The sequence below is a fragment of the Girardinichthys multiradiatus genome, chromosome 17 (assembly GCF_021462225.1).
Source record: "Girardinichthys multiradiatus isolate DD_20200921_A chromosome 17, DD_fGirMul_XY1, whole genome shotgun sequence".
NCBI classification, from domain to species: domain Eukaryota; kingdom Metazoa; phylum Chordata; class Actinopteri; order Cyprinodontiformes; family Goodeidae; genus Girardinichthys; species Girardinichthys multiradiatus.
The window spans coordinates 13,454,314-13,479,937 of NC_061809.1; the positions used below are offsets into that span (position 1 = coordinate 13,454,314).

Here is a 25,624-nt window from a genome sequence, read left to right on the forward strand (position 1 = left end):
ACAAATAATTGGACTGTTTTTACTTATTAAATGACAGTGATTGCACTGGATTTTATTTAGGGGTTTCTGAATAAATGGGCCTGTATACAAATGGGCACCACAATTTTCAGATTTTTATTTTAAGAAATAAATTAAAATAAATTAAAAACCTTGAATCCTTTTTCTGACACCTAATGACAAAACACAAATAAAAAACATAGAACAACATAGGCTGTAGTGTGATAAATTGTGATCATTCTCAAGGTTAGAAATGCACACTACGTTGACCATTTTAATTTTATGTGTGTGATTACAAAGGAAATGTGGATTATTTCATAGTGATATTTGCAATGTTTCATATTACCATGTTATGTTTCCCTAATATTGTGAATCCCTGTTCAAAGCATATGAATATCTGTATACTACCTTATGAAGATGTGGACAAGCATTGTATTATCAACAGGAAGGTACAATATTTACATATTAATTGGCTTTTTTTTTTTTTTTTTTTAGAAGTCCATCTCTCGTGAAGAACCTGCCCTCCAGTCTTGGCTATGGAACGGCATTAAACGCCAGCTTACAGGTAGAACTCCAGATTAGATCCTACGTCAAGCATGAGCACAAGCATTTTTTGGTTTATCTTTCCACTCACCTTTTCCCCACCCCTCCCTTTTTCTGTCCACCTTCAGACCCAAAAGGCCACCCTGTGGTCAAACCAAGCAAAAACTCTTCCTCCCTCTTTCCATTCTTCTCCCCTCTTTCCCAGTTTGTTGCAGCCACCTTAGATTGATTGTGGCATGTGCAAATGCAAGGGCATGTGCATTAATATTTATCTAAGCTGTCATAAATGATTTGGCTTCATAGTGTAAGCCAGCGAGGTGCTCATGGCAAAAACTTTAAAAATTTAATCACTGTATATAACTTTAATGCGCAGCAGGCTAAAGTGTCAGGAGTTTTTATTATTTTGAGGTAAAGTTTTTGGGAGCTTTTTTTATTGTTTTATTAATACATTGCCACTCCACGCAAAGGCATATGAATGGCAGTTACTAGGAGGTAATCTGCAAGCTTCCACACATGGGAAAAATTTCTTGCAACATAATAAGAGAAGGATATTGTATTTTAATAATTGCTGTGTTAAATCACTTCATTCCCTCAGCTGTCTGCGCTCTTCGCAGAGCCTCTCAACACTAAATACCTGCTGTCTTTGCAAACCATTTATTCGCCGAACATTTCATGTAATTATGCTTCATATGCTTTTCATCCTTCTTGTTCCCTAATAGTTGCGCATCTATCATTCGTTACCTTCCCCTCATCAGCATCTGCCCTCTTTTCTCTCTTATTCTTATTCCTCTTTCTCTTCGTGCTTCTGCAGGCCGCCCTGGCGGAGACCTCCCTGCCTCTGCTGGGGACCCCTGGACTCATGAGCAGTGCCACAGGCCCAATGGGAGGTAGCTGCCACGGCCTGCTCGGTGGTGATCCATCCGTACCGACTGGCGGGAGCCCGCCCGGACTGTTGGGCGGGAGTCCACCCGGTTTGCTGGGGATCAGCCCGCCCGGAACGCTGAGTTGTAGCCCCCCTACCATGTTACACTCTGCTCACGAGGACCTGAACGGCTCGCTCGACCACCTGGACACCAACGGGCACAGCAGCCCCGGGTACTCCCCTCCGGTACACATGTGAGTAAAAATAAATACTGCAACTTATTTGTTCTGCAGCCTTAAGCATCCTGTACAGGAATATTCAGACAACTTGAGCTTTTCACATTTTATTATGTTAGTGGGGGTTTATGTAACAGATCAACAGGAAGTAGAACTTGATTGGTTTAAGAAATCAAAGTTTAAAAAGTGTGGCATGCATTAGTTTTTGAGAAATCTCAATCTGATACACCTAAATAAAAATTCTGCTCCAACCAAAAAAAAATCTATTCATGATCTAAAAATGGAAAACAAGAACTACCAAGAAATGGCCGTCCAGACAAGATGTGGAAGGAGAGCATTAATCTGAAAGGCAGCCAAACGGCCCATTATAACTTTGGAGGAGCTGCAGATATTTACAGCTCAGGTGGGTAATCTGTTGACAGGACAACTATTACTGATGCAATCCACAAACCAAACCTTTAGGGAACACTGGTGAGGAAAACGCCATAAGAAATCCCATTTGCAGTTTGCCACAAGCCATGTGGTTCTCTGATCAGATGTTTTGGCCTACCTGCAAAATGCTCTCTGTAGCAGATAACTAACACTACACATCACCCAGAACCATCCCTTCCCCTTGTAAGGCATGGTGGTGACAGCACCATGCTGTGGGGATATTGATGGGAGGTCACATGAAGCTAAAAAAAAAAAAAAAAACAATTTGAGCCTGCAAAGCCTCAAGACTGGGGTAGAAGTTCTACAAAGTATTGAAAGCAATGGGACTGAATACACATGTGTACCAAACTTCTTAAATTTGTCTTTGAAATTTTTTGGTTTAAAATCATGTACCATTTTAACATGTGCTACATTGTGTTTGTCTATCACATAAAATCTCACTAAAATACATTGAAGTTTTCAACATTACAACATTAGAAAAAAGCTCAAAGGGGTACAGATACATCTGCAAGGCACTGCTTAAGAGATTCTTAACAATGTAACATGAAAAGCATGACTTTGTAAAGGCGTGTATAGTTCAAATTGCACTGAAACCATTAAAATTAATATTTGACCCACTAATTTCTTCATGCCCACTTTTGTAAATATGTAAAAAATCATATTTAAAAGCTTTATATTTTTTGGCAGCTATAGAAATATGCCAATTTCCATCTCACAGATCTTTAAGTGTTCTTGTTTGATAATGCAAGCTCAAACTTCCTTACCCACTTACATCCACCTATCTCTCGCCCTATGTTGCTTTAATCATCTGACATTTAACCCCCTGAATCAGTATCTGTTTAGTTAGCACTGACCTGAGGGCAGAGCTCAATTACTATTCTGGATTGCATTGTAAGAACACTTTCCTCTCCTTTTTGGAGTGATTTTAGTACCTTTGTGGTAATACAGTTCCTGTCTATATATAGGCTTTTGTGATCCCACCACTGTGTACATTTTAGCTGCTATAATTTATGCAGGACTGTTCCTATTAATATTTACCAAGTGTAGCATTAATTACTTTAAACACTTCCCCTTTATATAGCTAAGAGAGTGTGTTTGTGTTTGACTTTCAGAAACATCTAAGCCACTGTGTGGAGGAACACACACACACACACACGCCACACATGCAGGCTACATTTTGAAACAAACACACCAAACACACCAAAAATATCCTTTAATGCAACATTGGTTAACCATTTGTGTAATGGATAAACGATGCTTTCCACTGCCATGTGAGTAAATATATTTATGAGAATAGAAGTGTCCATTGGTTAATATATTTAGACATGTTTACCACCCTGAAATGGGGTGTTAAGTGAGGCAAATCTGCCATGCTCTTGACAGAATCCCAGTGTTAGCACTCCCTAAGGTCATTTAATTTTCAGTAGCAGGACAGCGTAGACTTTTCCCATCCTCCTTCCCTTCTGCTGTCTGTGGCCAAGTTGCCTCTACACTGACACAAGTTGTTATGGAGGACGAGAGGTATCTAGCCTTCATTCTCCCTCCCCACCATCCTCCAACAGCCCCTGTCCGCCTCTCATGCAGTCCTCGACAACCTCAAAATGGAAGAAATGTGTTTCTCAGCACTACTTTTTGCTGTATGTGTTTAAATAATAGAACGGCTCGTAGCACTAAACTAAATAGTACATCACCTCAAAGACCTGTTTTTTGAGGAGAGTCATCAGAACAACTGAGTCCATTCAACTGTTAGGCAAACCTCTTCTTCCCCTAAATGTCCAAAGGTTAATGATGTCTGCTTAACCGCAGACCTACTTGCCCTGGGCCATGCTGGGTGTGTGTATGTGTAAGTATGCATGTGTAATAAACTCATGTTCACCCTAAGGGGTTATGCTTAAAAGAAGTAGTAGCTGTAATAACCAGGAAGACCTGAACTCACAATTAAAGCTTCCACATTCTCTCATATTCAGCACAATATGTTGAACCCAATTATTTAATGTTTCTCTTGTTTTTAATTTTTTCATTACCACCCCTCTTTGGTGCAATGAACTTCTTCCTCTTCTTCTGCCCCTTTCCTGCTATCACCACCATAAAACTCCTGGACTAATGACCTTATTTGCATCCCTGGTTTTACCTCTGAACAATTTCCGACGCTAATCTCTGATTGATGTGAAAACGGGCATCTCAGCGTGTTTATTACACCGCATTTCAGACCAGCGTTTACTCCCTGAGTGACTCAATAATGGCATCCAGCCATTAGGCGCTAAATGGCTCATCCAGATATTTAAATAAAGTGTCGGAAAGACAACCGAGTACGACAGTGCATAATTTTTTTCTTCTAAGGCATCCAAACATCCTAATAAGGAGATTTTTCATAGTTTAGGATCACACAGATGCAAGAGAAGCAGGTTTTATTATTCAGAAAGAGGGGTGTGTTCTTGTTGTGTGATCTGACATTAAAATATACCTGATATAAATTTAAATGCTTGAGAAAATAGTGAACATAGCCAAGTAAAAGTGTTCACTGAATGAATATTTTCCCTTTGGTGTAGCATTTTGATGCTTTTCTGATATGCAACCTCTGCCTTTCCAACCCCCCCCTTGTAAATTAAGGAGAGAAACAGAAATATTCATTGCTTGGCTCGAATCCTGCGAAGATCAGCCTCCCATCTTCTCATCCCAACCACATCAGAATATTAATTTACAGTATTTGGCTCTGAATATTAAAGTCATCTGTACCTTTTAAAAATTCTTTTCAAATTCAAAGGCCCCGCCACCCTCCCTCCCTTTCCCCCACTGATGAAGGTGGCCCAGGAGAGGCGCATCCTAACGTTGCCGCCGCTTGATAAGTCTCCCTTTCCTCTTTCCTAGTCTACAGGGATTTTCTGATGCATCCGATGTGTCAGAAATAATTAGGTTTTGTCAGATTTATCATCGTTGCACAAACCCTTCTCCCCGACTAGGGCTCCGGATCATGTTATGCCTTGTTTTTGTGTGACAGCATTATTATTCTTGTTAGCTGCCCAGCACTTTTTTCCATCCACTCCTATGTTGTCCTGAAGGAAAAAGGCGTCCTGTGCTCCTTCCTGCCCAGCGCCTATTGACAGTGGCTAAAGATATTCATCCATTTAGAGTTAAAAACATGTATCATGGTGTCCGAGCGAACTGCCGGGGCTGAAGTTGATTAATGGCAGAAGCAAGCTGCTGGTTTTTCCTCTTGAGGAGCGACACACCATAGCCTCTGCATATTAACGAGTGGCTGTGCTTTCTATTAACTAGATAAAAAAGCCTCTTCTCTGCCTTTGCTCCAGGGGGCTCAGGGATGAGAAATTCTCCATTATTTATCATATGCCCCCCCACCTCCACCCATTTTTTTCATGTATTTCAACCTGGTGTCATCAGTAAACTTTTAAATGCCAAACATGTCTGGAACATCACAGCTTATCGGCCTTACAGGGGCCGTGTTTTTCATGCAATTTTCATGTGCTTACTTACAGTAGACGTGAGGCATCATGTCGAATTAGCGTCTTGCAAACAACACGGGTTTTACTTTCACTGTATAATGCGTGTCACGCTAGTTTTTTTGTTACAAATGATAGATTGTTAAACATCCATGGGTTGGAATGAGATTCTCACCGTATGATGACGTTAAGTAAAATGACCCTAGTTTTGTGGTTTTTACACACAAAATGTATGACAGAAATGTCAGACATAATTTAAGTGTTTGTATTGAAACAAAAAAGCAGCTTGTCTGCTCCTACGAACAGAACATTATGGAATTCAAGTTGTAAAAACGTTTTTAATTATTTTAATTTTAGGCAAAATTATAGAAGTAGCAAAATCTTGTTGTGGTTAAAGTGCATAATCTCATTTTATTATCCACTTTGGATAGCAAGCTGATATTAGCTGACCAATTAGTCGGGCTATCTGCTCAGGTAGCTACCCTACTGTCATCTTGTCAGCTAGAGTAAAATATTTCCAAAACAGGGAATTTTGTCTTTCTTGTAAACCTGCAGAGCACAACAAAAGGTAAGGCAAGGGGCTTCATAAAGTAAGGGAAAAAGCGATCACTCCCTCACTTTCTCTTCCTTATAATTGAAAGGCCTTTAAACTGTAGGGATGTTATCACTGAATGTTTTCACAGGTGTGAAACAGTAACTATTACAATCAATGGCTCTGAATCATTTCACCCCAATTTTTATTCCCAACATACTTGTTGCAATTTCCTACATTTTACTTCAAATGACCCATGTACCCATCGGTTTATTATTCTTTGTGGTTAAGTTTTCTTACAGTAGACGATAAATTGAATATAAAAAAATTCATTAATTGTCAAAGCAGGTATAACTGTCCCCATGGCAGGTACGAAATCGCATATGCTTGCTATGAAATGCCTTGTGGCTGACAGCCCCTTTTCAGTCAGAAAAATCCTGATATAAAATAAACAAAACTACAGAGACACAAAATAGTAAAATTACCTGCACCCTAAAACCTTGGTGAACCTTGCTTGATTTCAAACCAGTAAAGGGGATGACAACTTGGTTCTGCAGGATTTCCTTCCTCAGCTTCCTTACCCCTGCAAATGCCAATAATTGAAGAAATTTATTAGAAATTATTTGAAAAATCTAACATTTATTTGACAATGTTGTTTTTCTCACAGGCCATCTGTTCACGTGAAAGAGGAGCCTCTCAACATGGATGACGATGACTGTCCAATGTCACTCGTGACGACAGCCAATCACAGTCCGGAACTTGATGATGACCGGGAGCTGGAGGAAGGGAACCTATCGGAAGACCTGGAGTGACTAGGATACGGTTTTTGGCCAACGTATCCCTCCACTCTACCGCACTGTTTCTTTTACACAGACCCGCAAGGCTAGATACCACTCCACCAGTTCAAGCAACCACAGCTGACTCTCTTTCTCACCACTGGGACTATTTATTGAGCATGTGTCTGGATAGAGACCAATCCAAAGGAACTCTCTGTTGTAGACCTTTCGGATTCCCAAACATGACAGTCATGAGATGTCTGTTTTAAAAAGAAGAAAAAAGCCTCTCTGAGACCTGTTATATTTGGGGGTGGCGTGGCCACATACAGTGAAAGGATGATGGACTCATGGATTGGGGGGGGGGGGGGGACATGAGACAAAAAGCAAATCATGTTCTGTTAAAGCTAGCAGCCTCCTATACTGCCAAAAAAGAAGACGTTTTATGTTTGTGAATAACCCAACCCACAGTAGTTGTTAATGTCTAGAGACAATTGCTGGTTCAATTCAAGTTGTTGCTCTGTTATCATTTGCACAGAAGTAGTCTCGGAAAATTGTGTCACTGCCTGTATGTTGCTAGTATTATTAAAATCAGCAAATATTTTTTTAATCTTTTTTGCTTTTTTGCCATTGTTAATTTGCATTAGACTTCACCAACTGTAAATGCCATTCCTCGAATCCCAACTGCAGTACCAAGACTGTTCAGAGAAAAGAAAAACAAGGAAAAAAGAGTCAGCTTCCAGTCTGTTATGTGTTTGTAATTAAAAGTCTAAAATGAAGTGGGGGGGGAATAACAGTTTGTGTGAAAGCGCCATTTACAAAACAAATGCATTCTGCCTACCTTTCCTCTTGCTCTTCTTACCTCTGTGTTCTAAAGCTTTGTCTACCTGCAAACAGTGACAGGCAACAGCTAGAAACCAAAGCCAACACTAGCAATGGCCAATAGCTTACAGGCAGAAGCCACTAAACTCCTCTTTATGGTCTCGCCTTCTGTGACTTTAAACTAGTTCAAAGAGAAGCTTTTATTTGTCCACAAACTACCTTGGAATAACCTCTGGGATCGTTTCATTTAGCCCTATACAAAGATGACCAGAGCAGAAACGAGTGCTAATTCTTCATGTGTAATTCGGGAACTCATAACAATGTCCGCTCCGGTTATCTTCTGCCAGGCAAAGTGGACCATGACCAAAATGTAACATTTGTGTATTCAATAGAAGTGCAAAACCATCTTGATGTTGTGAAGATTATGTTAATTTTATATTTTTGTTATCCATTACACATCGAAATTCATTGTTTTTATATTCTAACCTGTTGGATGTTGTTTTGTTTTAGGTGGGACTGTCCAAATACTTTCACGTCTTTACTTCTGTGGCGGTTTTTGTTCTGAGCTGCATCACAAAACTGAAAACACTATTAACCAAACATGAAAACTATCTAGTGAAGCCAAATAAGTCATAATTTCAAGTTAATATAAAATATTGTGGCTTGGGTACCATGAAAAAGCAAACAGCGATAGCCATTGTGGAAGGGGGATATCTAAGGTAACCTTTTCTTGGTAAGATTTGCTTTAACTTCACCCAATACGTTGGTTACATTTTCTAAAGCATACAGGCTTATACAATGTGTATACAGTGTATTCTGTATAGGTGGTCAGCTTTTTACGACACACTTTGTATTTAAAGAAGAAGAAGTACATCCAATCGATTTCCTCTAAGCCTGCATCGGGTGCTGGTCATTTTGCCCCTTCACCATTTCGTACCTTTGCAGTTTTGGTCATTTCGTACTCAACTTTTTCGGGTACAATACAGTGCCGTCTACTGGTGGACATTTCGAATTGACCAAACCAATTAGTATTCTGTTTGATAACCAATGGTTCAAAGGGATTATCATTAATCTACTCATAGTCTACTGTAAGGAAGGGAGATTATGACTCCAGTAAATATTATCTACCAGCAAGAGGACATATTTCATTTGGGTCAACTGGCAAAATGCTGACAGAGCCACAAACATTTAGAAAAAAATGCAATACAAAGATTTTGGATAATTTACAACTGAATCAAATTACATGTGAGATCTGGCCATATTTATGCCAATTTTATGTTGATAACATATGGAAAATACCAAACCATAACCAAAAATATAGTCATACAGGTACTTGGTATCGAAATGGTTTGTTTACAGGTACGAAACGGAAGCAGGAGGGGTTGGAATGACAATGTGTAGGTACAAAATAGGGGTACAAATTGGCAAAGGGAAGAATTGATCCTGAAGTGTTGTTGCTTTAATGGGCGTTTCTGTTTTCAGTAAACCAAAGTTACACATAATTCTGCCTCCTCTTGTACAGGATAAGCATTAAAACTCACACTCATGCCATGCTCCAGTCTGGCATACACACATACAGAGACCAGGTGGTCAGCTTTACTGTTTTCACAACAGAATGGCTTTTTTAAGGAGCCCCGTTCTGACCAAAGTCTGAACCACACTGTGCTTCCGTTGCATTGGAGTTGTGAGGCCAGTGCATAAAACACACTGGTACTGTACAAAAGCACTGCTTGTATGCATATCCTCACGCATTCACGAGTCAGTGCAGTGTCAAGAGGCTAGGAGTCAGCAAAACGACTTGGGAAAAAAAGACATTCTTAATAATTTTATCACACCAAATAAGAAGGGCACTTCGTCTTTGATTTTAAAGAAAAACAAAAAAGGGTTCTCCCACTTACCCAAAAAAAAGCTTTCTAAAAGCTTCTACCTCTGCACAACAACTTCAAAGCAACTACAACAGATTGCACGAGTTTCGAGAGCTGTCCCACTTTCCCACACTTGTCTCATAGGACGTGGCTCAAAACCAACGTTTACATTCCCTGCGTCAAGATATATGGAAGAGTCGCATTGTGATAGGTTGTCTGCAAACATTTGTAGAAAGATAATGTATAGATTACCTGTAAGGGGAATATTGTGTTTTTAAAAATGCATGTCTAAAAATCATTTGGTGGACTGGAAACAAAAAGAAATATAATAAAAATCATCAGGATGATGGCCTACATGTTAAAATGCATAGGAGTGCATTACCTCAGAGGGATAAAAACCTGTCAGCCACAGAATGCGTATTACCTGTAGATTTGCATGGGTTTTGTACAAATTAAGTTAAAAAAAAAATGTCTAAAATAGTTGCTTGCACATAATACCAGAAAGACCTCCAGAACTGCGATCTGCTCCTCCACTAGATTTAAGGATTGTCTGGATTTTCTGGGTTGATTTTTTTGTCTGTATTTTGATAATTGTGCATACTTATGTAAAAAGAAAAAAAAAATCATGTCGGTGGTACAATGAAATTTACCAGACTTTTTTCTAAGAGGAAAAAAAAGAGAGTTCTGTGTTTCTTTTCTGACTTACCTGAATTTTTACTGTTTCTCTCTCATTGCTCGCTAAGAATAGCAAACCTGCTTTTTCTGCATCTGCTTTGCGTAGCTGTAAGGCTTTAACCTAATGTGTGTATTTATTGCTTGTACCTCTGTGCATACTTTATGAAGCATTATGTCTGGCAGTTGAGTCATGTATCCTTTCTACTGCTATCCTTCTCTAATAATTGAGAATATGATTCCCCCCTATGTATACAGTAAATTGGGACTGTAGCAAACATGTTTATGTAATTGGTGATTTTAGTTTTTTATTCTCTTTTATTTTAATCAAGATTCAACCTTTTTTTGATACTTCTCATTCCTGTGTACTGTGTCCATATGTTAAAGGTTCTCTGACATTAGAAGGTCATGGTTGAGAATTGTAACAGACATTATGTTCTGTATTCATGGCATTTCACTGCTGAATAAAATAAAGGACCAAAACTTGGAATTTGAAAAAGCAACTGTCTACCACCAGCATCAGAGAGTAAATCATTTCCGTCTCCGCTGTTGCGCATTTATCTTTTATTCCACAAAGGCACAGGCATGAAAATCTAGCATGGCAGTACACATTTAAGGTTTCAGGAGCTGCTTCAGAGAGAAAAAAAATTATAAAATTTTAATGTATATGTTACATGTTTTCTTTTTTCTGGCAGCTGGAGCCTTGTTTAGAGGAGCAGGACAAGGCGATGTGTTGCCCACCCCTCTGGACCTGTAATGGGTTTAGCCTGTGTGTGATTCAAACCCACTGCTTTCATGTACCACAAGCATATCCCAGTGTGAAAAGCAATGTTGCTTTTGAAATGGATTTGTGAGAAGTTACAAACCCAAAAAGGCTTTATTTAAAGCAGTTTTGGCAAAAAAAAATATGCACAGGCTGGTTTCATTTCTATGGTTTCAAGTCCTTTTATTGAGTTGCCAGAGAAAGAGCCACATGGGCCTTGACTTTTTTTATGGGTTCATCGAGCACTGAGCAACGCAGCGTTCCCCCTTCTTTACTTGTTGTTGTGCAATGCCGGTCAGTAGCTTGAAAGAAACCTCCTACACTGTTCCCTTGTTCACAAGAAGGACAGATTCAGCTGTTTGGAAATATTTTGGGCTAAGAAAAACACAAATGAGTGTAATGTACTGTATGTTCCTTTCAAAAAGCAGTTTGGCGTAATTCAGTTTATCTGGGAAATAATCACAGAAAACAAAAATCACTGTTTTTGCCATCTGAAAATTGCATCCAAATGCTGCTGCATGTTTTCATCTTTCTATAACTAATCTATAACTTTTTGAGTCAACAGCCACTGACTTCAAATATATATTAGTCTACCACTTGGTCATATGAAGGCAGTGCAGACAACTTAAGCTGCGGATATACCTTCGTCTATGAGATGTCTTGAGAGAATTCGGACATGCCAAACCTCCCTTTGACAAGTGAGGCACTTGGTATGCAGTTTCTATTTTAAACAGTGGACGTCGCTCCAGATCAAATCTGCCCTTTTTCAACAATTGGGAGCAGAAGAAGAGTCTCTAAAGGGAGGTCACTTCTCAGGCAACTCGACAGCTAAAAAGTTTGGTCACATTCTTTCTGGCCATTTTATGTACCATTTTAACCATAAATATTCCAACTATGTTTCCTTTAAGCTGTGCATACAGGACCAAACGTGTGCTTTTCTCTCAAGATGCCAGAACAGCAGGTATAAACTAGGTATCAGAAGACATGCCATATTTGCAAATCTGCTGCTCTCCTATACTTGTGCCTGTTATTCGTCTCACCAACCAGAGAAGAAAAAGAGGAGCTTGTTTGTGCATCTGTGTAAACACAACAATAACATAAAAGTGCCTTGTTGATTCTCGCTGCTTGTGCTAAAGAGACAATCAACTCATCTGGTTAGTTTGTAAACATCACAACTCTACATCCATCACTCTTATAAAGGTAATGCTGATTTGAAGCTACATTTGCACATCTTTTCCTTTGGATGTGATGCAAGATAAATTATCAGAGTTTCCTCAAACTGCATGGGCCATAGAGTAATAAAGCCCAGCCCCCTCCCCACCACTTACTACACACATGCATTTCTGCTTGTGAAAGACATGCATGGTTTATTTGGACAATGCTGTTTAAAGCTACAGTTGGCAAGCTGGGATTGACATGCATGTAAAGCAGCCAACTGCTGGCTCTACCCTAGCAGATAATCTGACCAATTAACTAGCAAATTCATGTTTACTTAAAAAAAAGTGATACTAATTTTAGTGTGTATTTATTCAACGTTTAAGCTTGCAGTAAAATCAAAATAACAATAATTATTTGATGTAGATAAAAAATAAAATCAATAAGGTGTATTATTTTAGCACCAGTAGGAATAAATGTTTATTTTCTTTTTTTTAAAGTGTTGTCAACATGTTATACATTTTGGTTTGTTTAATTTTAACACAAACTTCTTAAAACTCAAGGTTATCATTCTGTGCGGATCTCATACAAGTCCATGTCTAGGCACAAATCACATTAATAAGTCAGTTAAAAATGATGATGTTGAAAAAAATCTGACCATCGAGGTTCAGCATCATGTAGAAGAAAGAAAGCTGTGAAATTGCAGCAGACATATTTAGTTTTAAAATCTTAAGACAGCGGTTTCCTCTTGGTACTTTAAAGGGAAAACAAACCCCGCTTTTCATCCCTCCGATTGATGAATGTTGAATGGTCTGACAGACTATGTGGCTAAATCATGTCCAGCAGGCCTACCACACCTTGTCGGTCATGGAGCAACCGCACACTGACATACTCATTGAGATTCAGGCTGAATCTACCATGACCAATAGGTTGCCCATTAGCTTGTCTGTATACCGAGAACCTTCTACACGTTCCAAAGAATGCTCAGAGGGACAATGTGGAAGCCTTTTGAATCCCATCCACTGGTCATTTAATCATAATACCTGATGCATGTTATTTCGCCCTGCCATATGATGTCCCGTGGGAGGTCAGCAAACAACAGCTGTTTCCATAAAGGCGCACAGACACAATTGTCCTCCCCAGACATCAACTATGGCAAGCTCCTGTTATCTCCTCAGCAAATAGTGTTCCAGAGCATTAGCTGGCTCGCAAGACACTTGTCTTCTGTGCTGTTTATGCACTTGGAAGTGTTTGTGAATTCAAGTGAGGGATTGCATACGGAGCGCAACAAGGACCGCTGTGTACTACACAACATCAGAGGGAGCGCCGACATTAAAGTGTGAGAGCAGCCAGCTATAGACCCTTCTTTCAAAGACCATGAAATAATAAGGGGTTGTGGTTAGAGAGGTATCTGTGAGTCACACTGGCTGCTTTTCATAAAGTGGAGTTATTTACAGTGCAATGAATAAAAGAAAGGGTAGCTGGTGGTGCAAGCCGTTTCCACATGAACGGTGGGGAGGAATAAGTCCCTCTAATATAGAGTGGCAGCGCTGTGTACTACATGGCAAGCAAGGAATTATACTCAAAAAAGTGAGGAAATAAATAAATTTGTTTTGGGCAATACATTTATTGGAGACTTATTAACACTTTTTTAGTTTAGGTTATAAGATAAAACAAACACTCTCATGGCTGTAAATCTAGAGCTACACTTAAATTCTTTAATTAGCTTTAGATTTCCATAGAACAAGTATCTTTTTAAAAAGTTACTAGCAGTAGTTTCATTCAAAATCAAACTCACCCAAATAAGGGCAGCAAGTTATGGGAATTAGCTGCCATTTCATTTAAAGAAACTCATTACGTTTGTTACTTCCTTGTTTCTTAAATTGTCTGTTTGATCACTATACAGTCTGCTCTTTTACTATATAAAGGCATCCGGTTATGTTTTAAATTTTTTTTTTAAATGTTTAGTTACAGCCATAATTCAGCATGAGCTAAATTCATTTTTACCTCAAAATTCTAAATGCAAATACCCCATAATGATAATGCAACAAACTTTATTAAAAACTTTTGCAATTTAATTAAAATGAATGAAAACAAACAAAAACATTTTCTACAATTTGACTGGAGTCCACCTGTGCAACATTCAGTTCATCAGGAACCAAGCAATGAAGTCAAAGGAATTATTTCCAGACACCCAAGATAAGACTGATGATTCACAGTACAAATCTGGGGATAAGTAGAAAAATGTAGCATTGAACATCCTGAGAAGCATTGTGGTCTCCATTATTCAAAATGAAAGAGGTTTGGAACCACTAGGACCCTCTATGGAAATGGCCACACACCTAAACTGAGTAACCAAGAAAGAAGGACCTTGGTAAGGAGGTGTTCAAGAACCCAATGGTCAACTAGAAAGAACTTCAGTGTTCCCTTGTGGAAACAGGGGAATAGCCAAGGACATAGACTATTGTTGATGCATACAATTAAGTTTTTATGGTAAATTGGCAGTCTACTTAGACATTCTCAAAAAGCACATAAGAGATTGTCACACAAAGAGCATCCATGTAATCTTATGAAACCAAATAAAAAAGTTTTCTGCTGCCAAGTCTCATGTCTGGAGAAAAAAAAAATTAATCATCTGGCCAACAGCATCCATCCTGTGAAGCATGGTAGTGGCAGCATCATATTGTGGCAATAACGTATCTGGCAGTAGTATAGTGACTAGTTCCCATAGGGCAGCTGACAGCAGAGAAACATAGATATTTCAACAAATCTGCTTCTTAGAATTCCTTAAATTGCCCCAGAGCGATCCATACGTTACACTTGGGCAATGGTTCCTCTTCCAATGTTTCAGGATCAGTCTGTGAAATTCCATGATTGGCCCAGACAAAGCACAGAGCTAAATCCAATTGAACATATCAGAAAACACCTAAAAATGGCTGTCTACCAATGTTGAACATCCTACCAGACCAAGATTTCAAACAATTTAATTTTGTCATTTGCTACATTTTGAGGAATAAAAATCATTTAATCCATTTTGGAGTAAGGGTGGAACATAGTATGTTAAAAAGTAAAGAGCTGTGATTACTTTCCAGATGCCATGTAATTCCCAGTATAGGAAGGGAGCCATTTTGTATTGGTGTTTGGAGTTAAATTAAGAATTGTTCTATAAAGCACGAGAAGGGGGTACAGTTAAGCGGTGTTCAGATGTTGTATGCTGTTGTATGCATGCTAACATCCACAGCTAATAATTTGTGATTTTCCCAATGAAAATTTCCAATGACAAAAATGTATTTATCATAAATGTTTTGCCCCTCCAGACAAGTTTATTCTCTGCACCTGTAAAGTCTAAAAAATAAGTCAAAGACACATACATATACATCAGAAGGCAAAAAGGAGCTGCTTTTCTACAAACTGTACCCTTTCAAACTGTTTACACTCATGCAAAATCTCTACAAACAGTAACTAGATACTCGTACTCGTACTCATATTCTATGGGATACATTCATATTTTTGCATGCCATGTTCTCATGTCTTGCGATGGACTGGCAACCTGTCCAGGATGTACCTCGCTTCTCGGCCGTAAAAAGTGCTGGAGATAGGCATCAGCTCTCTTATGACTGTGTAAGGAAGAAGCCGGTATAGAAAATGGATGGATGGATGAATGGATGGATGGATGAATGATCTCATGTCTTTCCCATTTTAAATGAAAAATGTGCCACCTATTTAAATCACAATTGTACCCCCAAGGAAACTCCTGCATTTGGCTTCTCCCACCTTTCATCTTGTGACAGGTGTTTGAATGGATCAGCCACTTTGGGAGCAATGCGGTCGGATCTCTGAGCCCAAATAATTAAAACAGTACTCAGAAATATTCTCTCTTCAAACAACCTCACGAGAGGGTACTTTTATTCTTCAAAAGCAACATCTTCATCAAAAATTCCAGAAGTCACCCTCCCTTCACTTTTTAAAGGGCGGTTTTTATACAATTACAAAGCATTAGTGTGTATTGGGGTCTTTCTTGACCAATTGAAATCATTATTCTCTGTTATATAACATTCCTTGGCACATTCACACTGTTATCTCAAGTTTTTCCGAGAATACACTCCTGTCCAACATCTGGAAAACATCAGATTGGCGTACGTGACATATTGTAATAACACTCTCATGACTTTATCTGGATTGCAAAATCTCAGGTCAGTTGACCCCTCAGTGTTCGCCAGATTTCCTGGCGGCCTGCAACAACAAGCTCATTTGTCTTTCCTCTCGCCAAGAACTTTCCTCTAATGTAATGTTTCCCAGACAGCTTGCATGTCTCCACTCAGAGTGAACTTATCACAGAGTTCATTTTATTATGGTAAAGACAATAATAACACTTTTTATCTAGTTAAATGGAGCTTTACGCTTCCACATATCCCCCCTTTAATTAGGTTTTCAATCTAATTAACAACTGAGAGAGAGATCCTATATTCATACTGTAAATATCCTGTGAGTATAAGTGCTGTTTATGAGTGAATAAAAGGAAAAATGTGAACGATTATGAAAGGTAATGAAATTACTTCGTATACAAAATTAATAAGCAACTCTATATGATTGTTCTTGTTTAGGTCTGAAATTTCGGGTTCAACTAATTAATTAAGATCCTAATTAGAGCTCCTATGCGCACATTATTTTAACTGTGTTAGACTATGGTAGACTAACCTATTCATTAATTAGACCAAATCCGGCTACTCTGTAGCTCTTCCCAAAAGTCTCCTTCAGGAACACATCTCATCAATTCACCCATGGAAAGCATCCATGTCTATCAACCTCACAAACTTACGTATTGATGAAGGGGACCTTCAGGTCGGCTTAGGGCACACCAGTCGAAAAACCCACCCATCCTAAAAGGCGGGGAAAAACGGCTGGAAGCCTCAGAGAAATCCCATTCTCGGCCAATCTGAACGAGAAATCTCTGTATTGTATGTATAAATAAGTATAAATGGATTAACATGATTCAGAACATTCCTTCAGCAAATCTCACTACATAGAACATTGATTTACTCTCACTCACTTAAAACTGTGCACATATATTTATATTATATTGTAGATATGTTTATACTGTTTAATTTGTACTGTATTGCACCGACTACGCCAAAACAAATTCCTTGTATGTCCAAAACGTACTTGGCAATAAAGCTTTTCTGATTCTGATTCTGATTTCTGATTCTGATTCTGATTCTGATTCTGAAATTATAACATAGGATGACATAGAATAACATGACAACACATCCATTAAGTCCTTTGCTGCATCCTCATGTGGACTCCGTACTCCGAGCAATTCCACATCTCTTAGGTCAGTCTTTTGCAATTTTATTGTTCTGCCATCACATTAGTCCTGATTCAGGGTCCACAAGCGCTGTCCATATGTCTGTGAGTCCACGCCCAACGTACGAGGGGTCCCCAAACCACCAGAGTCTCTTTGGATGGCAGCTTCCCGATGTTTTTTCCTGGACATACAGAAAACACTGACCAGTATTTTCCCAAACCACATCCTTATAGTCCTTTTTCTCACATTAATATCATCTTCCACATATATCCCTCACAATACTAATGACTCTTGTCAAAACAGTTATAACATGTTTACATAAGGTTAAAGTGATTATCATAGCTTCAGGGTGAACTCAGGCCAAAATAACAAACAAAACAAGGCCTATTCTTCAAGAATACCCCTTACTTTACCAAAGGAACCTCAAAAAGAAATACAACATGCTTACCTACCTAATATAACATAACCAGGAGAAAACTGTTAAACAGAAATGGCAGTTCAACCCCTACTTTGACATGAAAACACATAATATTGACCGTCACCAATAATATGCTATTAACGGAAGTTTTTATATGGCTTTGTTACGAATAAATGACATCACCTTATTGTGATGTTCGAACGTCCTCAATGTCCATCTTATCGAGTCTCTTCGGACACGGGCAGTCCCACCGGATTTCCGGCCATCATGGCTCCAAGTTCCCGAACACATATGGATAATACAAAACAAAATACATCAGTGGACAGAGCAACTGCCAATACAAAACATGATGGTAACATTTTCCATCCTTGCAAAGTTCTCACAAAACAGTATATGGTCTGTAACATTTTTACATGTCTATATGGTAGGTATTGGATGTACATTATGTAAATACTGTAACAATAAGAAAAATAGGAAATGACAAAAATTAAAAAAATAAATAAAATCATAAGTCCATCAGGTCCTGGTTGTTATACATATTAGGCCTTCTGATGTTTCCCAACATCAGTCATCCATCGGTACACAGTTCCCAAAACCCACTTTCTGATGATTGGTAACACGCAACACACGAGTAGGAATATCACAACTAATACAGTTAGCAAGGTTAATCCAGTCTTTACTGCTAACGCTCCCCAGTTGCCAAATATTTCCTCCAGACTCTTCCACGACCAGCTGTCCTTGCCCGCATTCTCCTTCATTACTTCTTTTAATTTGCGGAGTCTGACCATTATGGCACTGAAGGTACCTCTTGGGGCTGTGTTCATGGGGATGTATGTGCAACATTGATTGCCAAACATGTGACAAACACCCCCCTTATCTGCTAAAATCCAAACTAAAGCTTGCCTGTTTTGCAATGCCATTCTACTTGTCTCATGTAATTGGTCACCTAAAGCCATAAACCCTTCAACCGTAAAATTAACTAGTCTTTGTTGATTATAATAAACATAGTTTATCCACTCAACATTTTTGTTAACGGTGATCCGAGGTAAAATTGATTCAAATCCTGCTGTGACTTCATGTCGCGCTTTGAATTTATTAGGAATTCCTCGTGGTTGGCCTATGAGATTCAAATATACACCTTCATTCAGTCCGTAATCACCTAAACTTCTGCGAACTCTCGTTCTATTTTTATCTATTCCAATCATACTTTTTACTCCTTCATACACCAAAGTTATAGGTAGTTTCATTCTAACGAGTGCACAAAGACGTACCCGCCGAAGGGGTAAGGTATTCGCTAGCACATCGTTCCCACACATCCAATAGCTATCTGCCACCGGGTGTGTTTGGTCTCCTAGAAAGAATAATTTTGGAATGGACATGGTAATGTTTTCACAATCCTCTTCTACAAAGTCTGGGTTCTGATACCATATCGGAGGTTCAACGAATATTGGTGTTCTACTTGCGTGTTTAAACCAAGACAACACCCAAGTCACATTACATTTTACTGTTGTGTTGCCCACTTCAACCCCTTTGCCATTTTCAAAACCTCCATTGGCAAAACATTCGTATTCTGCATCATAGTCTACCTCGTAATTTTGTGGAGGACTTCTTTGTGTATTACTAAGGTTAAATTCAGCACACAGTGCTTCAAACTTGTAACCTTTCCACTTGTCTAAATATTGGTGCGAATTGCATGAGCCATACAGGATTCTGCAACTTATACCACACATTGGTAACTTGAAGAAAGACACAACTCCTACGCTGGGAGTAAACTCCCCATCTCTGCACCTCTGTTGTTATACCAGCGCACATTCTTTAGATGTATACTTTTCTGGAATGACAATCGGAGTTGCTCCAGGGGTAACAGTACAAATTAAACAATCCTTTTCCGTCAATTCTCTAGCTGTATACCATGATCAACTGTACCATGTGTTCTGGATGGCCCTTTGCCAAAGTGCATCCCCCCTTGGCCTGAAGCCATGCCACTTAATGTCTTGTAATTTATTTATTGCCCTTGGGGTCACTTTGTTGTCCCGGCGCTCCATATAGAATTTATCCAATCCGCCTTGATACTCATGACAGCCTTCCTTTTCAGAGCATCCGTACTTAGTTTGGTTAGGCTCTAACAAAGATGTTGAATCATCCTGCACAAGTGTGCTTTTAATCGTGATCAGGACATAATCAGTTAGACCCGATGCATGTGTTACTTTTGTAGTACCAGTCGTACTTGGTAATACAGTTATGTTTTCAGGTTCTGCTAACATGATTAATTCTGTGTTATTTACAAGTGTAGTGATTTTAGCTTGTTCTACTGTTTTATCATACGTAGTGGTTTCCTCAACTCCACTAGTGTTAGTTAAGGCGACTCTCCATTTAACAATCAATGCACTTAATGTTGTCTTAGTGGGTGCCAAGGAGGACATAATATTTGTATTGATTATAGGGTTTGCTATTGTACTTACTATTGTAGTGGGTGCAATGAATTTGTCCGTGGTATGTTCCTGGGGTAGGATTATGTCATCTTGCTCGTCTCTATCTGTCTCAATCGTGGGAGTTTTACTAGTAACTGTAAACAGCGAATAACACTTGTTTTCAATTAATACGCTTCCTTTATCTGGAACTTTCCAAAACATACTTGACTCTACTATTCCACCATTCGTAGCTTCTTCGAGCCTCAATTCATAAGTTTTCTCTATTCTAAGGGCTATCACGTCCATTTCCACAGTCCATCCACAGGTTGTTTTTACAACTTGTAAACCACATTTAACAGTTTCCTGACATTTTACTGTAATCTGGTAATTGTAATCCATGTACCAACTGCACATTCGCCGTTTGTCATTTTTGAGTCCTAATCTAAAAATAATTATGCTCCTACCCAACAAATTATCTCTCGTTTCTTGGAGTGGGATGTGTAACCTGATCCTTCCTCCTATCATTTCTACTTTAGCATTTAATGGCGTATCCTCTATACACTCCAAATCCCCTTCGCCTCTTACTGCTGCGGTTGTGTCTGGATTTCTCATGACCATGTTGTATCCATAATTACTATCTTCACTCCAATGGGTTTCTAATCTCACTTCCACGTCAAAACCGTCATCCCTTATGTTCATTGTAATTGTACATTGATCTGCACCATACTCTGTATTCCTTCCTTTGACATTTCTGCCACATAATCTTCTTCCATCCCAGTTTACGTTCACTTCATATTCAGTTGCTAACCCTGCGTTGAATTCGGTGTCTGTAATGCTGGCCCTCCATTTCCATCCTGCATGCACATATCTAACCTTACGAAGTTTCCTAATTTTTGTTGCTGACCTATTTTTAACATTCACATGGCTTACTAATTCTTCTTCAGCTGGCAAGGACACTGGTGTGTACTGGTCTGGGTAATAACAGGTTGTTTTGTACTCATCTCTGTTGGATGTGGATCTTTTGCCTTTAGCCAATGCCATTGAGTCACTGTTCATCTCCTTGGGATGATGGTCTCGGTCGTTCACGCTGCTGCTCTTCTCTGCGCTTGATTGTGCTTCTCGTTGCAATGGTGCGTCTTGTATTGCCGGCTGCAGATTGTAAGAGGTCATTTCCACTTTCGCTGCTGCTTGGTACACCACCACCTCTGTCAACATCCATAGTTGAACACTTATTTGTATCAGTTTCAACATTGCAACTTTTGTGTTCATCCTCTGTAGAATTGAGTTCTGCTTTCTCTTTTCTATGAATCTTTGTGCAATAAGTCAGATGATGCCAAGTGTCACTTCCCTCTAACTGAACGGCCGTGGACGTGGTTCTTTTGACCTTGCACGGCCCTTCCCATCTTGGTTCGTGCCACTTGCGTCTGTACACCTTCACGTACACCAGATCTCCAGGCTCCACGGGCTTATTCACCACTGTCTCTGGACTGGAACTTTTAGCTTCTTCCTGCAAATAGATGGCTCAATGGATAGCAGTTAGTTGTTCCATATAAGCTTTCAACTCTGTTTGCAACTGCTCAAGGGCTGGTCCCTTGAATGGTAGCCTCCATTGAGGCATGGGAATCGGTCTGCCAGTCAGCATTTCATGCGGTGTTAGATGTGTGCTTCTATGCATTTGCATGCGATAGCTCATTAGTGCAAGCGGCAAAGCGTCTACCCAGTTTAGCTTAGTTGAAGCACAAATTTTGTTCAGTTTAGCTTTCATGGTTCCATTTATTCTCTCAACCATTCCCTGGCTTTGGGGATTGTAGACTGCACCAAACCTTTGTTTGATCCGTAACTGCTGCAAAACACCTCTGACTGTTTTCTGCAGAAATGCTGCGCCGAACTTATTTCAGAGGGGATTCCAAATCTGGGAATCACTTCTCTTGTTAAGAATTTGATAATGGCATCTGCTCCCAGTGTTTTTGTTGGGATGGCTTCCACCCATCGACAGAAACGATCAATCACTACCAGCATGTATCGTTTTCCCTGAACCGGTTTGATCATGTCTACAAAATCTATCACAAGATGTTTGAAAGATCCCTCAGGGACTGGAATGTGTCCAATGGGTGATTTTATGCATTTACGAACATTATTCTGAGCACATATGTCACATTGACTGAGAATTTAATCTACCATGGCTCGCAAATGTGGGGACCAAAAACCTTGATTTCTCAGTTTCTCCAACACCTTAGTTCTGTCACAGTGATCTGCACCATGCGCTTCTGAAATCAACATTGTTAACAATGCCACTGGTGCCACCAGTAGGCCATCCTGGGATCTCCACAAACCATTTTCACTCATTGTTGCGCCTCTTCTTGCCCAGAGGTCACACTCACTGCTGTTTGCCTCTTGTTGAATCAGTAGCAAGTCTTCTTGCGTAACCAAAGGTTCCAATGATACTACAGGTGCCAAGATAGTCATCTGGCATCGGGATGCCATCTTTGCTGCTTCGTCTGCTGCGTTGTTACCTCTTATGACTACATCATTACCTTTGCGGTGTGCCTGGCACTTTATCACTGCCAGTTTTGAGGGGAGCATCATTGCATCGATTAGCTGTTGAAGCTGCTCTTTATGTAGAACTGGACTTCCATCTGCTCTTTTGAATCCTCTTTGCTTCCAAAGAGAGGCAAACAAATTACAAACTCCATGGGCATAAGCCGAGTCTGTGAAAATGTTAGCCACCTTAACTTTTGCCAGTTTACATGCCTCTGTTAATGCTTTCAATTCTGCTAGTTGTGCTGAGCATGGTTGCTCACACATTTCAGCTTTTACCGTTTCAAAGTCATCACCTCTCTGCTCAACGATTGCGAATCCTGCATGGTTCCCGAGATAATCTCTGAAACATGAGCCGTTGACTCCAAATCTGGTCTTAGTCTTGTATATTTCATTGTTTCAGCAACACACTCATGTGGTTCTCCTTCATAATCAAGAGGAATCATGTTGGCTGGATTTAAGGTGTTACATCTTTCAAAAGTTATATCTGGATATGTCAAAAGCAACATGTACTGCAAACATCTTGCCTGGGTTACAACAAACGTCCCTTGACTGATTAACTCTACAATTTTGTGATGAGTCCTAATTGTGACTGGGTAACCCATTGTTATGGTCGATGCTTTCTCATAGGCGTAGTAGACTACTGCTAGCCCTTGATAGCATGGTGGCCAGCCCTGTGCTACATTGTCAAGCTTTGTACTGTAATAAGCAATAGCTTGTTTTCTACGGCCTGCACAGATTTCCTGCATCAGTACTGCTGAGACATACATATCTTTTCTGTTTGCCACATATAGGTAGAATTGTTTGTCATAGTCTGGCATCGCCAGAGTAGGTGCCACTTGCATTTCCTGTCTTAGTGTTTCAAAAGCTATTTTGGCCTCAGCCGTCCATTTTAACATGGTTTTCAATGACTGATTTCCTGATTATTTCATAAGCTCTCTTAATGGTGATGTTTTTTCTGCATAGTCTTCTATCCAATCTGCATTAAAGCCTGTCATCCCAAGGAACGTCATCATCTCACCAACCGTTCGTGGGCAAGGTACTTTGCTGACGCCTTCGAGTTGCGATGGCGAAATGCCAATGGTTCCTTGTGAGATTACTCTGCCCAGGTATTCTACCTGAGGCTGACAGTATTGAAGTTTTTCTTTTCAGGCTTTATGACCTCCTTCAGCCAATCTCTGAAGGACTTTCATTGAATCTTGATGACAGTCTTCCAATGTGGGTGCGCATATTAATATATCATCTACATATTGCAGCAATGTGCTGTTCAGGCTTAACCCTTCAAGATCTTGTTTTAGGATGTGGTTAAACACATGAGGGCTGTGTTTGAACCCTTGTGGTAAACAAGTGTAATTGTACTTTTTCCCTCTGTACATGAATGCAAACAAATGTTGAGACTCTTCTGCTAGAGGGATGCTGAAAAATGCAGAACAGAGATCAATGACAGTGAAAAACTGTGCTTCTGGTGGAACAGCTGTTAGCAGCGTGTGTGGATTTGGCACATCTGCCGGCCAATCCTGAACTACCAGATTGATGACTCTCAAGTCATGAACCAGACGATATTTTGATCCATCTGCCTTTCGGACTGGAAATATTGGTGTGTTGCACCCACTGTTTGTTTCCACCAACACTCCTGCTTCTAGCAGTCCTTCAATAGTTCTGCTAATGCCTTGTTCTGCTTCTGCCTTTAACGGGTAGTGTGGATGGAATGGAAGGTCTACATTTTGTTTCAACTCAACCTTAAATGGGATGGCTGATTTTACCAAACCCACATCTGTATCATGTTTTGACCATATGTGATCTGGAACATGTTTTAACATGTCCTCAAAAATAAAACTTCCTTTTGACAACTCCTTTTCTTCAAATGTGTTTGTGTCATTTACAGGCACTGTCACTACTTGTGGTTTGGATTTCATCAATGTTTCGTTCACAGTCTTAATCATTGATGCATCCTGTGATTGAAAAATTAATGGATTGTCTGTTTCTTCCCATTTTGTTGTAGTAGCGACTTTCATCATTGGTCCCAAGTCTTTTGCATGAAACTTTTTATTTACAAACAAGGTTATGTGTGGCACCGATTCCGGAACGTTATACCATTTGGAAATGAAATCGTTCGTTTCCACTGTTGGGACCACACAGCCATGGGTTTTCAACACTAAAACTCCGGTACATACTTTCCTGGAACTTTTCAAAATAAAGTGCATTAACCTTCTTCCAGCACAGCCAGGAAAGGGGGTAACTGCGGACTTCCTGTGGCGCCAATACCCAAATAAAAGCCCCACCTTTCCACAAGTCTTTCTCTTCCACGCGGCTCTCCATAGGAACCGGATAGGAGGGGAAAGCGCGCTGAATGTCTTTTGCTGGTAAAAAGACAAAAATTCAACTGGATCCAAGGACCGATCACCGATCATATGCAAAAGTTAAGTAGAATTAAATACTGTCTGTGTATCCGGTATTTTCATTCATGAACGGGGAAATTAAGGTGTAAGAGTTGCTTACATTTTCTCTTCGAGGCCCCACAGAAGCAAACGGGTTCGAGAGAAGCCGGTGGAGAAGCTGTTTTGACAAGCCAAGTCTGGAGGAAAGACCGTGTTTACGGTAACGAATAGCTGGTCCCCTTCTGATCGGGAGAAACTGAGGAAGTTAGCGGGAAGCTAACCTTTGTTCACAGAACGAACGCACCTTCTGATCGGAGGAAACTGAAGAAGTTAGCGGGAAGCTAACTCTTTGTTCACGACGGATATCTTCTTCAAACTTCACCCTTGGATAACATTCCCTCAACAGGTTCAGAGGTTGGGTTTTGGGCAGATTAACAGATTGGTTTAGGATGAAATGATCTAAA

The 25,624-nt window shown here is 39.7% G+C and overlaps 1 protein-coding gene across 1 annotated transcript in view; it reads left to right on the forward strand.

Annotated features, from left to right (window-relative positions):
- The window catches only part of foxp2 (forkhead box P2), a 122,667-nt gene extending 111,972 nt beyond the window's left edge, over positions 1–10,695 (forward strand). The window contains exons 17-19 of the mRNA XM_047389793.1: positions 493–562; positions 1,352–1,656; positions 6,728–10,695. Coding sequence (XP_047245749.1) covers positions 493–562; positions 1,352–1,656; positions 6,728–6,872 — 520 coding nt within the window. The 3' untranslated portion in view covers positions 6,873–10,695. The remainder of the gene's footprint in view (positions 1–492; positions 563–1,351; positions 1,657–6,727) is intronic.
- The last annotated feature ends 14,929 nt before the right edge of the window (positions 10,696–25,624 follow it).